The 13,839-nt window shown below is 46.4% G+C and overlaps 1 protein-coding gene across 4 annotated transcripts; it reads right to left on the bottom strand.

Annotated features, from left to right (window-relative positions):
* Nucleotides 1–8,836: 8,836 nt before the first annotated feature.
* Nucleotides 8,837–13,284, bottom strand: LOC139544130 (BTB/POZ domain-containing protein KCTD9-like). 4 transcript variants are annotated; one of them, XM_071350912.1, is made up of 12 exons: nt 13,024–13,275; nt 12,687–12,808; nt 12,546–12,589; nt 12,321–12,438; nt 12,185–12,243; nt 11,964–12,092; nt 11,817–11,884; nt 11,649–11,744; nt 11,388–11,537; nt 10,340–10,445; nt 10,087–10,220; nt 8,837–10,047 (listed from the first exon to the last, which is right to left on the bottom strand). In XM_071350912.1, the coding sequence occupies exons 1-12, from the start codon at nt 13,069–13,071 to the stop codon at nt 9,898–9,900; spliced, it is 1,224 nt and encodes a 407-aa protein (XP_071207013.1). In that variant the 5' UTR covers nt 13,072–13,275; the 3' UTR covers nt 8,837–9,897. The 4 variants fall into 4 exon arrangements, with proteins under 4 accessions (XP_071207013.1, XP_071207015.1, XP_071207014.1 ...); XM_071350914.1 differs by having other exon boundaries at nt 8,837–9,984; nt 13,024–13,273; XM_071350913.1 differs by having other exon boundaries at nt 8,837–10,014; nt 13,024–13,269.
* Between the last annotated feature and the right edge of the window lie 555 nt (nt 13,285–13,839).

The following is a 13,839-nucleotide window of genomic DNA, read 5'->3' as shown; positions in this document are numbered from 1 at the left end:
TAGAGCAGTGAAATGGGAGTGTGTGTGTGTGTGTGTCTGTGTGTTGAATGTGGCTTTATATGAAGCTGTTTTATAAGGCGTTACCCAAGACGACGTCGGACCACAGAGGGTGACATGAGGAACCAAAATGGCTGCTAAGAGAGGCTGAGAGAGAGAGAGGAAGATGGAGAGAGAAGAGCGGGGGTAGAGTCAAAGAGAGGAGAGTGGAGATGGACAGGATGAAGGATGGGTGAGACTACCAAACCCTTTAAACCACAGTTCTAATATAAGGAAAATAACATCCTAAAACATGATTTAAATTATTAAACATTTCTGGAAACCTGTAGGAACATCCTGGAACAAGCCTTGTTAAAAACAGTAGAAACATGTGATCACACCTGTGTGTAGATGGGAGAGAAAGACTGGGTGCATATAACCACCTCTCCAGTTATGCTGGATTCACTCCCCAGGCAGGGATGAGCATGAGTGATGACCATGCCTGCCTCTCTGCTTCGCCACTTTTTCACTCTCACTAACATACGCACAGTATCTGTATATGTATATGGTGACTTTAACCTCCCCACGTCTACCTTTGACTCATTCCTCTCTGCCTCCTTCTTTCCACTCCTTTCCTCTTTTGACCTCACCCTCTCACCTTCCCCCCCTACTCACAAGGCAGGCAATACGCTTGACCTCATCTTTACTAGATGCTGTTCTTCCACTAATCTCATTGCAACTCCCCTCCAAGTCTCCGACCACTACCTTGTATCCTTTTCCCTCTCGCTCTCATCCAACACTTCCCACACTGCCCCTACTCGGATGGTATCGCGCCGTCCCAACCTTCGCTCTCTCTCCCCCGCTACTCTCTCCTCTTCCATCCTATCATCTCTTCCCTCTGCTCAAACCTTCTCCAACCTATCTCCTGATTCTGCCTCCTCAACCCTCCTCTCCTCCCTTTCTGCATCCTTTGACTCTCTATGTCCCCTATCCTCCAGGCCGGCTCGGTCCTCCCCTCCTGCTCCGTGGCTCGACGACTCATTGCGAGCTCACAGAACAGGGCTCCGGGCAGCCGAGCGGAAATGGAGGAAAACTCGCCTCCCTGCGGACCTGGCATCCTTTCACTCCCTCCTCTCTACATTCTCCTCTTCTGTCTCTGCTGCTAAAGCCAATTTCTACCACTCTAAATTCCAAGCATCTGCCTCTAACCCTAGGAAGCTCTTTGCCACCTTCTCCTCCCTCCTGAATCCTCCTCCCCCTCCTCCCCCCTCCTCCCTCTCTGCTGATGACTTTGTCAACCATTTTGAAAAGAAGGTCGACGACATCCGATCCTCGTTTGCTAAGTCAAACGACACCGCTGGTTCTGCTCACACTGCCCTACCCTGTGCTTTGACCTCTTTCTCCCCTCTCTCTCCAGATGAAATCTCGCGTCTTGTGACGGCCGGCCGCCCAACAACCTGCCCACTTGACCCTATCCCCTCCTCTCTTCTCCAGACCATTTCCGGAGACCTTCTCCCTTACCTCACCTCGCTCATCAACTCATCCTTGACCGCTGGCTACGTCCCTTCCGTCTTCAAGAGAGCGAGAGTTGCACCCCTTCTGAAAAAACCTACACTCGATCCCTCCGATGTCAACAACTACAGACCAGTATCCCTTCTTTCTTTTCTCTCCAAAACTCTTGAACGTGCCGTCCTTGGCCAGCTCTCCTGCTATCTCTCTCAGAATGACCTTCTTGATCCAAATCAGTCAGGTTTCAAGACTAGTCATTCAACTGAGACTGCTCTTCTCTGTGTCACGGAGGCGCTCCGCACTGCTAAAGCTAACTCTCTCTCCTCTGCTCTCATCCTTCTAGACCTATCGGCTGCCTTTGATACTGTGAACCATCAGATCCTCCTCTCCACCCTCTCCGAGCTGGGCATCTCCGGCGCGGCCCACGCTTGGATTGCGTCCTACCTGACAGGTCGCTCCTACCAGGTGGCGTGGCGAGAATCTGTCTCCGCACCACGTGCTCTCACCACTGGTGTCCCCCAGGGCTCTGTTCTAGGCCCTCTCCTATTCTCGCTATACACCAAGTCACTTGGCTCTGTCATATCCTCACATGGTCTCTCCTATCATTGCTATGCAGACGACACACAATTAATCTTCTCCTTTCCCCCCTCTGATAACCAGGTGGTGAATCGCATCTCTGCATGTCTGGCAGACATATCAGTGTGGATGACGGATCACCACCTCAAGCTGAACCTCGGCAAGACGGAGCTGCTCTTCCTCCCGGGGAAGGACTGCCCGTTCCATGATCTCGCCATCACGGTTGACAACTCCATTGTGTCCTCCTCCCAGAGTGCTAAGAACCTTGGCGTGATCCTGGACAACACCCTGTCGTTCTCAACTAACATCAAGGCGGTGACCCGTTCCTGTAGGTTCATGCTCTACAACATTCGCAGAGTACGACCCTGCCTCACGCAGGAAGCGGCGCAGGTCCTAATCCAGGCACTTGTCATCTCCCGTCTGGATTACTGCAACTCGCTGTTGGCTGGGCTCCCTGCCTGTGCCATTAAACCCCTACAACTCATCCAGAACGCCGCAGCCCGTCTGGTGTTCAACTTTCCCAAGTTCTCTCACGTCACCCCGCTCCTCCGCTCTCTCCACTGGCTTCCAGTTGAAGCTCGCATCCGCTACAAGACCATGGTGCTTGCCTACGGAGCTGTGAGGGGAACGGCACCTCCGTACCTTCAGGCTCTGATCAGGCCCTACACCCAAACAAGGGCACTGCGTTCATCCACCTCTGGCCTGCTCGCCTCCCTACCTCTGAGGAAGTACAGTTCCCGCTCAGCCCAGTCAAAACTGTTCGCTGCTCTGGCACCCCAATGGTGGAACAAACTCCCTCACGACGCCAGGTCAGCGGAGTCAATCACCACCTTCCGGAGACACCTGAAACCCCACCTCTTTAAGGAATACCTAGGATAGGATAAAGTAATCCTTCTAACCCCCCCCCCCCCTTAAAAGAGTTAGATGCACTATTGTAAAGTGGTTGTTCCACTGGATATCATAAGGTGAATGCACCAATTTGTAAGTCGCTCTGGATAAGAGCGTCTGCTAAATGACTTAAATGTAAATGTAATGTATCAGCTAGCATTAACTAAAACATGCACCCAGCTCAACTAAACACAGGACCTTCCAGCTGTCGAACCCTAACATCACATTACACACCCACTATCACCTCATATTCTCTTAATCAACAATCTCCTTTCCTCTCTGCCTCTCTCTAGTGACACATGTTATTTGTCACATGCTTTGTAGACAACAGGTGTAGACTAACAGTGAAATTCTTACCATTTCCAACAATGCAGAGTTAAAGTATACATAAATGGTAGTCCAGTGTGTGTGCATAGTCAGTGCAAGAGAGTTAGTGCAAAAATGGGTCAATGCAGGTAGTCCGGGAAGCCATTTGATTAGCTATTTAGCAGTCTTGTTTTTAAGTCTTATAGCTCGGGGGTAGAAGCTGTTCAGGGTCCTGCTGGTTCCATACTAGGTGCATTGGTACCGCTTGCCATGCGGTAGCAGAGAGAACAGTCTGTGGCTTGTATGCATGCGTGTGTGTGTGTGCAATAATGTGTAAGCTATATGTAAGCTATATCTGTCACGACTTCCACCGAAGGTGGCTCCTCTCCCTGTTCGGGCGGTGCTCGGCGGTCGTCGTCGCCGCCTACTAGCTGCCACCAATCCATTTTTCCTTTTCGTTTGTGTCTGTCTGTTTTGTTTACACCTGTGTCCTATTAGTTAATTTCGGTGGGTTTATTAACCTCCGCTGCCTGCTAGTCTTTGTGCGGGATTATTTGCTGTGTTTGCTCTGTTAGGGGTACGTGTTTGCGACAGTTTTTTCCCCCCTCACAGTCGTTGTACCGTTGGTATTGTATTAGGAGTAGAGGTTTCTCCTCCGTGTGTTTCGTGATTTTCCCTGTGTGTGGCGACTTCGTTGGGGTGTGTTTCCCCACCTGTTGTTGTTGGGTTGGGACTTTATAATAAACGACTGTGCCACTGGGACTTCCTTGCTCTCCTGCACCTACCTCTTCTTAGGAGGCACCTAACAATATCTGAGCTTAGCGGAGAGAGGAGAGTGTATTTATAAAGGAAGTGGGTTCTGGGCTGACTGAAGGGACATTCTCTGTTCTTCAAATAAAACTGCCTGGCTGTGTAACCTCCACATTCCCGAGCTTGTGGTCTCTCTCAGAGGGAAGGACTGAGGCAAGACTTCATCCATACCTTTTGAACCTGCTAAATCAGTACGCTTTAGAAATAAAATAAATCACAAAAAAATTGTTTCCAAAGATCGATCTGGACCTTGCACATGCTTGCCTGCCTGCACCATAAGTGTGTGTGTTTTCCTCCCATGAGCTCATGCTGCAGGAGAGTGTTCAAGCAGACAAGGCCTTGAGGAAGGAAGGGAGGAGGCCTGAGGGGTTTAGGAATGGAACGTGTCCCGCCCTTTAACCCCAAAACTAAGGATTCCAGCCCACACCACAAAAGGCACACCATCTCTTTGTCTCTCTCTCTCACACACACACAAACACACGCGCCACAACATTACCCACAATGCACACCAACCAGGGGTTACCTAGCTATCCCTCTGTGAATGGCGTCGCTGACCCTCAGTACTGCATGGTTGGGAGGGAAGGGGCACATACATGCACGCATGCATACATACATGAGCACACACACACACACACACACACACACACACACACACACACACACACACACACACACACACACACACACACACACACACACACAAGTATAAGGCCACACACAGAGCACGATCATCTGTGATGTCATCGGAATTAAAGCTTCTCCACCACACTCAAGGATACACTGTAAATACAATGCTTTACCATGCATTTTACACACACAATCTAGCCCAGTATCAAGACTCTATTATTATTGTGGAGTTCACTGACTTGTGACTGTTTGAATCTCACCAAAATAACAGTTTCACAGCCCATATTCTACAGAGAGAGAGAGAGAGAGGAAGAGGAAGAGAGAGAGATAGAGACTTTGTGTCTCTGCCCCTCCAAAAATAGCTAGTTGTTTTGGTATGCCATTTTCAATTCTACTAAAAGATAGGAAGAATTGAAGCTGAGTTATATCATGAGAGTTCTTGGTTTTGATGAACAGCCATTCTACCTATGATGTGTTTGTTTGTGTTCAGTAATTAGCATATCCGTGCCATCGCCCCCTCTGATTTGACCACAGGCCACAGGACCCCTCTGTGGTCCCGCCCCCACAGCCTCATGCCAGCAAACAGGGTCTCCCACCCACAAATCCGACACACACAGACAGAAACACACACGCACTTCCCCATCCATCACGGGTCGTTAGTGAAAGCCACATCCATCCAATCAGCTCTATGGTTTGTCTATAGAAACAAATCAAATCAATCAAATTGTATTTGCCACATGCGCCAAATACAACAGGAATAGACTTTACCATGAAATGCTTATTTATGACCCCTTTCCCAACAATGCATAGTTAAAAAGTACGAAAATTTAAAAAGCTAATATTTACACAATAAAATAATGAGAGTGTAAGGAGTACCAGTACCGAGTCAATGTGCAGGGTTATGAGGTAGTTGAGGTAATTGAGGTAATATGTACATGTAGATAGGGGTAAAAGTGACTAGACAATCAGGATAGATAATAAACAGAGTAGCAACAGCATATGTGAAGAACGTGAAAGTGTGAAACTGTGTCTATGTGCATGTGTGCGTTTTGTGTGTTTGAGCATATGTAGTGTATGTGTGTTGGAGTGCCAGTGTAGTATATGTGAGTGTGTGGGTAGAGTCCAGTGAGCTGGTGCAAGAGAGTCAGTGCAAATAAAAAGGGGGTCAATGCAAATAGTAATTTAGCCATTTGATTAACTGTTCAGCAGTCTTATGGCTTGGGGGTAGAAGCTGTTCAGGAGCCTTTTGGTCCCAGACTTGGCTCTCCGATACTGCTTGACATACGATAGCAGAGAGAACATTCTATGACTTGGGTAACTGGGGGCTTTTACAATTTTTAGGGACTTCCTCTGACACCGCCTTACATATCTTACTAAAAAGTTAGGAAAAATCCTAAAGGAAAACCCACAGGAAAAATCTCACAAAGGCAAAAATTCCTCAAGGAATCTTGTAAGCATTTTCTGTAAGGTCAGGTGTTTGACATCTGCTTTGAGAGAGACCAGTCCTGGCCACAGATACTGCGACTACTGTCCTCTTCTGCATGCAGAGAGAATTACAGCAAGCACCACAGTAAGATGAAGCTTGTGGTTTTCAAGTTTTAATGTCAAATGCACAGTGACATGCCTTTCTTTCCAGCTCTAACCCCAACAATGCAATAATCAGTAACAATGTAAGGTAGAACACGATAAAGTATGTAAGCATAATATATACAGGGTAAATTCCAGTACCATATTTACAATGTGCAGGGATACTGGATCTGCAGTTGAAGTCGGAAGTTTACATACACTTATGTTGGAGTCATTAAAACTATTTTTTCAACCACTCCACACATTTCTTGTTAACAAACTATAGTTTTGGCAAGTCGGTTAGGACATTACTTTGTGCATGACACAAGTAATTTTTCAAACAATTGTTTACAGACAGATTATTTCACTTATAATTCACTGTATCACAACTTCAGTGGGTCAGAGGTTTACATACACTAAGTTGACTGTGCCTTTAAACAGCTTGGACAATTTTAGAAAATGATGTCATGGCTTTAGAAGCTTCTGATAGGCTAATTGACATGATTTGAGTCAATTGCAGGTGTACCTGTGGATGTATTTCAAGGCCTACCTTCAAACACAGTGCATCTTTGCTTGACATTATGGGAAAATCAAGTCTGGTTCATCCTTGGGAGCAATTTCCAAATGCCTGAAGGTACCACGTTCATCTGTACAAACAATAGTACGCAAGTATAAACACCATGGGACCACGCAGCCGCCATACCGCTCAGGAAGGAGACGCGTTCTGTCTCCTAGAGATTAACGTAATTTGGTGCCAAAAGCTCAAATCAATCCCAGAACAACAGCAAAGGACCTTGTGAAGATGCTGGAGGACACAGGTATAAAAGTATCTATATCCACAGTAAAACGAGTCCTATATCGACATAACCTGAAAGGCCGCTCAGCAAGGAAGAAGCCACTGCTCCAAAACCGCCATAAAAAAGCCAGACTACGGTTTGCAACTGCACATGGGGACAAAGGGCGTACTTTTTGGAGAAATGTCCTCTGGTCTGATGAAACAAAAATGTAACTGTGTGTCCATAATGACCATCATTATGTTTGGAGGAAAAAGGTGGAGGCTTGCAAGCCCGAAGAACACCATCCCAACCGTGAAGCACGGGGGTGGCAGCATCATGTTGTGGGGGTGCTTTGCTGCAGGAGGGACTGGTGTTCTTCACAAAATAGATGTCATCATGAGGAAAGAAAATTATGTGGATATATTGAAGCAACATCTCAAGACATCAGTCAGAAAGTTAAAAGCTTGGTCGCAAATGGGTCTTCCAAATGGACAATGACCCCAAGCATACTTCCAAAGAAGGACAACAAAGTCAAGGTATTGGAGTGGCCATCACAAAGCCCTGACCTCAATCCTATCGAAAATTTGTGGGCAGAACTGAAAAAGCTTGTGCGATCAAAGAGGCCTACAAACCTGACTCAGTTTCACCAGCTCTGTCAGGAGGAATGGGCCAAAATTCACCCAAATTATTGTGGGAAGCTTGTGAAAGGCTACCTGAAACGTTTGACCCAAGTTAAGCAATTTAAAGGCAACGCTATCAAATACTAATTGAGTGTATGTAAACTTCTGACCCACTGGGAATGTGATGAAAGAAATAAAAGCTGAAATAAATAATTCTCTCTACTATTATTCTGACATTTCATTCTTCAAATAAAGTGGTGATCCTAACTGACCTAATACAGGGAATTTTTGCTAGAATTAAATGTCAGGAATTGTGAAAAACGGAGTTTAAATGTATTTGGCTAAGGTGTATGTAAACTTCCGACTTCAACTGTATAGAGGTAGATATGTATTGGGCTAAGGTGACTAGTCATCACGATATATGATAAACAGAGCAGTAGCAGCATATATGTCTGTATGTGAGTGGGTGTGTAGAGTCAGTATAAATGTTTATGCATATTATGTGGGTCTGAGCAAATAGTGTTTGTGTGTGTTGGAGTGACTGTGTGTAGGGCCCTGTGAGTGTGAAAAAAAAAGATTTAGATATATAGGTCAACTCAGATAGTCCGTGTAGCCATTTTGTTAGCTCTTTAGCAGTCTTATGGCATGGTGATGGAAGCAGTTCAAGAGCTTGTTGGTGTCAGACTTGATGCACCGTTACCGCTTGCTGTGCAGAAGCAGAGAGAACAGTCTATGACTTGGGTGGTTGGAGTCTTTAAAGATATTTTGGGCCTTCCTTTCACACTGCCTGATATAGAGGTCCTGGATGGCAGGAAGCTCAGCCCGTGATGTACTGGGCTGTCCGCACCACCCTCTATAGCACCATGCGATCGAGGGCGGTGCTATTGCCGTACCAAGCAGTGATGCAGCCAGTCAAGATGCTGTCAATAGTACAGCTGTATAACTTTTTTTTAGGTTTGTTCCTAAAAGGCAGGTTTCAAACACAAACCTTTACAATAAGGTACATTCCAGTTACCCTACACACCCTTGTACGTGTGCATCACTTTATGCGTGCCTAGTCTGCTAGGGCCATCCTTCCAAATCTTGTCTCTTTAACTCAAGTTTCCGAGGGTAAAGCATGGCAAATATACGTGCGGATCACTTAGAGGAGCCGTCGACATAAACACACAACTAGATACTAAAAACAGGCTAGAGCCTTTATTGCAAAAGACATAAAACAGTAATTATACAGTGATAGCGTGAAACAAAAAAAAAATACTTTCCACAATGATAAAGTGTAGCACCATGTGATGGAAATCCAACCCCGGGCATGGAGAAGATGGCCCATGTAGGATAATGTACATGTGGACCCATTAAAGTGAGACTCAGCCATATAACTTTTGCCATGAACCTCAGATATTGCAGATAAGCGCATGGGTGCATTTTACACTGCTGCAACACGATAGCTGCGAGACCAAAACAGCGAGAAGTTTAGCCTCACACTGTTTGTTGTTGCAGAAGTCGGCTCGAATCTGCCGTATCTACCTTCAAAATACATATATTATTTTACAAACATGTAGAACCTTTTACGCCATATATACAAACATGTGTACTAGAACTAAAACATTCCTGGGTCTCGTTTCATATTCACTCCTCATGTCAGAGGAACAACCACTGCCCTCAGGTAGCTAAGTGACTACTAAGGGTTGATATAGTATTGGACAACTAGTCTCTTCTGAGAATTCAAAAATCAGTGGTGAGCTACACAGGGGGTTGGGAGGAGTGACTTAAGGACCAGGAGTGTATGTTTGTGTGGGGTTATCGTACACTCTGAGACATGTGCAGTAGGGTTATCGTACACTCTGGGACATGTGCAGTAGGGTTATCGTACACTCTGGGACATGTGCAGTAGGGTTATCGTACACTCTGGGACATGTGCAGTAGGGTTATCCTACACTGAGACATGTGCAGTAGGGTTATCGTACACTCTGGGACATGTGCAGTAGGGTTATCGTACACTCTGGGACATGTGCAGTAGGGTTATCCTACACTCTGAGACATGTGCAGTAGGGTTATCCTACACTCTGAGACATGTGCAGTAGGGTTATCCTACACTCTGAGACATGTGCAGTAGGGTTATCGTACACTCTGAGACATGTGCAGTAGGGTTATCGTACACTCTGAGACATGTGCAGTAGGGTTATCGTACACTCTGGGACATGTGCAGTAGGGTTATCCTACACTCTGAGACATGTGCAGTAGGGTTATCGTACACTCTGAGACATGTGCAGTGGAGTCAGCATCTCTTCAAAGATGGCTCCCTTCACGTTGGAGCCCCGAAGGTTAGCTTCCTGTAGATCACATCCAGACAGGTCACAGTTCTGAGAGAGAGGGGGAGAAAGAGAGGGAGGGAGCTATGTTTGAGAGGTGTGTGTGTGTGTGTGTGTGTTTACCTCTAGGTCTGTGCCAGCCAGTGTAGCTCCTCTCAGGTTGCAGTTTTTCAGCTTGGCGTTCTTCAGTGTGGCAACTCGCAGGTTGATACCTGTCATCTGACTACCCTCCATGTCCACCCCCTTTAGGTTGGCACCTAACACACACCATCAATACAAATCCAAGTATGATCGAAAAGGTATTGAACCTTGCTCGTCCTTGCGATTTAAGTGTGTGTGTCGAGTCAAGTCAAATTTGTTTATATGTGCGTGTTACCCTCCATGTTGGCTTTGACTCCAGAAGGGTCCTCAAAGTTACACCCTCTCAGAGACGCACCCTCCGCATTAGAACACAGCATCTTAACACCCTGTAGGTTAGCTCCCTGTAACACACACACACCTCCACATTAGAACACAGCCTCTTAACACCCTGTAGGTTAGCTCCCTGTAACACACACACACCTCCACATTAGAACACAGCCTCTTAACACCCTGTAGGTTAGCTCCCTGTAACACACACACACCTCCACATTAGAACACAGCATCTTAACACCCTGTAGGTTAGCTCCCTGTAACACACACACACACACACACACCTCCACATTAGAACACAGCCTCTTAACACCCTGTAGGTTAGCTCCCTGTAACACACACACACCTCCGCATTAGAACACAGCCTCTTAACACCCTGTAGGTTAGCTCCCTGTAACACACACACACACACACATTAGAACACAGCCTCTTAACACCCTGTAGGTTAGCTCCCTGTAACACACACACACCCCCGCATTAGAACACAGCATCTTAACACCCTGTAGGTTAGCTCCCTGTAACACACACACACACCTCCACATTAGAACACAGCATCTTAACACCCTGTAGGTTAGCTCCCTGTAACACACACACACACACACACACACACACACCTCCACATTAGAACACAGCATCTTAACACCCTGTAGGTTAGCTCCCTGTAACACACACACACACACACACACACACACACACACACACACACACACACACACACACACACACCTCCACATTAGAACACAGCATCTTAACACCCTGTAGGTTAGCTCCCTGTAACACACACACACCTCCACATTAGAACACAGCATCTTAACACCCTGTAGGTTAGCTCCCTGTAACACACACACACACACCTCCGCATTAGAACACAGCATCTTAACACCCTGTAGGTTAGGTCCCTGTAACACACACACACACACACACACACACACACATTAGAACACAGCCTCTTAACACCCTGTAGGTTAGCTCCCTGTAACACACACACACAGTAACACAATGCATTTACACACATCAAGGCAGGCTGAGGACAGGTCTGCCCGCTCCAGGTTGGCACCACTGAGGTTGGCATGAGTGAGGTTGGCAGCTCTCAGGTTGGCCATCTTAAAGTTGATGTAGCGCAGGTCCAGGCGAGACAGGTCTGCACCGCTGAAGTTCAGACCCTGTGTGTGTGTGTGTGTGTGTGTGTGAAAGAGGGAGATCAAAGAGGACAGTGTCAGACAAGATAGATCATAGCCACTGAAAACAGATACATTTTGGTGAGTGTGTGCTACCTGACAGCGCAGCTCTGACTTGGTGGGTGTGGCCAACAGGAAACGTACAAACTCCTTCCTGGTTAGAGGGGAGTGGTCATCAGCAGGCTGGGAACTCTGGGTAGGAGAAAATATGGTGTAGTTAGGATAGACAGGCCTCATGCACACTTACGGTATTCACACACACACCTTGATCAGGTTCTCCAGTTGCTCAGCCAGCTGCTCAATGCCGAAGAACCGAGCCTCCTCCAGGACCCCTGAGACAGAGAAAGAGATGAAGTAGCTATTAGTGTGCGTGTGTAAGTCCAGTGTGTACATTGTGAGTTTGTGGCATACCCAGTGGGTTGATGCCGTCATTGATGATGAGTTGTCCGTGTCTCAGGTAGTTGAGGATGGGTTCAAAGTAGCCTGGACTCCTGTCTATCAGGTAGGCACCCTGGGAGTCCTGTTTATTACCCCACACATCTACACACACACACACACACGGAATTCGGGACATGAATAATGAGTGGAGACGACAGCCAGTGAGTGGTGCATTGTGGGAGTGACATCATCACCTTTGTCTCGGAACATGTGGGCCAGCATGCTCACTGGCTCTTTACTGACCAGAGTGCTCCTGAGGAGAAAACACACCACACAGGTTATGTGTATCAATAGAATGGAGTGGACAGACTGCGAGGTTGTCATGGTTACCGTGTGGTGGTGAAGCAGCAACCCCCAACGTTGAGCGTCAGCCAATCAGTGTGAGTCTGGAACCAGTCTGGACAACCAGGGTCATCCTGGGGGTCTGCACACTGTGTCTTACTCACATCTGAGGGAAGTCATACAGATAGCAAGTACATCCCACCCAGATAGAAGCACAGAATATCCCACACTGTACCTCCTGATAGAGGTGTTGAGAGGTTGTCGTCAACTTACCATCAAAGGAGTCGCCCTCAGACACATACAGCACGTCATCATCCCTGCAGAACACACACACGCACGGTGTTAGCAGTGAACAGAACTTTGTCCTGCCTAGCTAGCTGAGTAGTTCTGCTATGTCGCCAATTTTGAACTCACCTTATAAGCGTTATGTCGTCTATAAGACCGCCTGTACCGTTATAAACGCTGGAGGCTCGGATTCCCAGTTTACTGCTAGCGACGGACAGCAGGTCTGTCAGCGATCCATACAGCGCCACAACCTGCGGGAAAATACACACGAAGCCCACAGATACAACCCTGCGACAGTATATATCTGGCGATGTACACTGACAAATTACGAAACTGCTGGCAACCTAGCGCACCTACTGTGGTCAGATGAGATGTAGCTAGCTACAGCAGTAGCTATGCAGAGATGTTATCTGTGCTGCAGTTGATATAGAAAGGGATCCGATAGGGTTCTCGGAAACTAGCTTACCTTGCCATTGGAAGACGTTCCGTTGACAAACAGAGTGACTCTCTTCATGATAGTTCTGGTTATTTAGCTGCTCGGCTTGAGTCACCCGAGACACCCGTTTCTGATTTTTTCGATTGGAACCAAAACATCCGCAATAAAATAAAAAGCTTGAAAAAGCGTTGCAACGATGTCGTCCAATCAACGATTAAAGAGTGAATGTTGTCCAATGGCGATGAATGAGGGGGTAACTCACATGCAGTTACCGAGATGTCATTGGTAATAATTATTTTTTCTAAACAATGAATGCTTCCTTTCCTCGCTTCCTGTCCTTAAAACTTTTAGTTTGGTGGTGGAAAAATTATTGTTATCGAGCAATATTGACAAACCTCCTGGCATTGACAACTTAGATGGAAAGCTACTGAGGATGGTAACGGACTCTATAGCCACTCTTATCTGTCATATATTTAATCTATATCAGCTTGCTGCCAACTCTAGGCAAACTGTTGGAAAAAATTGTTTAACCAAATTTTTCTCTGTGAACAAATTAACAAGACTTTCAACATGCATATAGAGAATGGCACCCAACATGTACAGCACTGACACATATGACTGATGATTGGTTGAAAGAAATTGATAAGAAGATTGTGGGAGTTGAACTGTTAGATTTCAGTGCAGCCTTTGATATTATTGACCATAACCTGCTGTTGAGAACGTAGGTGTTATGGCTTTTCAACCTCTGCCATATCGTGGATTCAGGGCTATCTATATAATATAATTCAAAGGGTTTTCTTTAATGGAAGTTTCTCTAATGTCAAACATGTAAAGTGTGGTGTACTG

The sequence above is a fragment of the Salvelinus alpinus genome, chromosome 18, assembly GCF_045679555.1.
Source record: "Salvelinus alpinus chromosome 18, SLU_Salpinus.1, whole genome shotgun sequence".
Lineage (NCBI taxonomy): Eukaryota > Metazoa > Chordata > Actinopteri > Salmoniformes > Salmonidae > Salvelinus > Salvelinus alpinus.
This window is presented reverse-complemented; position numbering and strand designations above follow the sequence as displayed.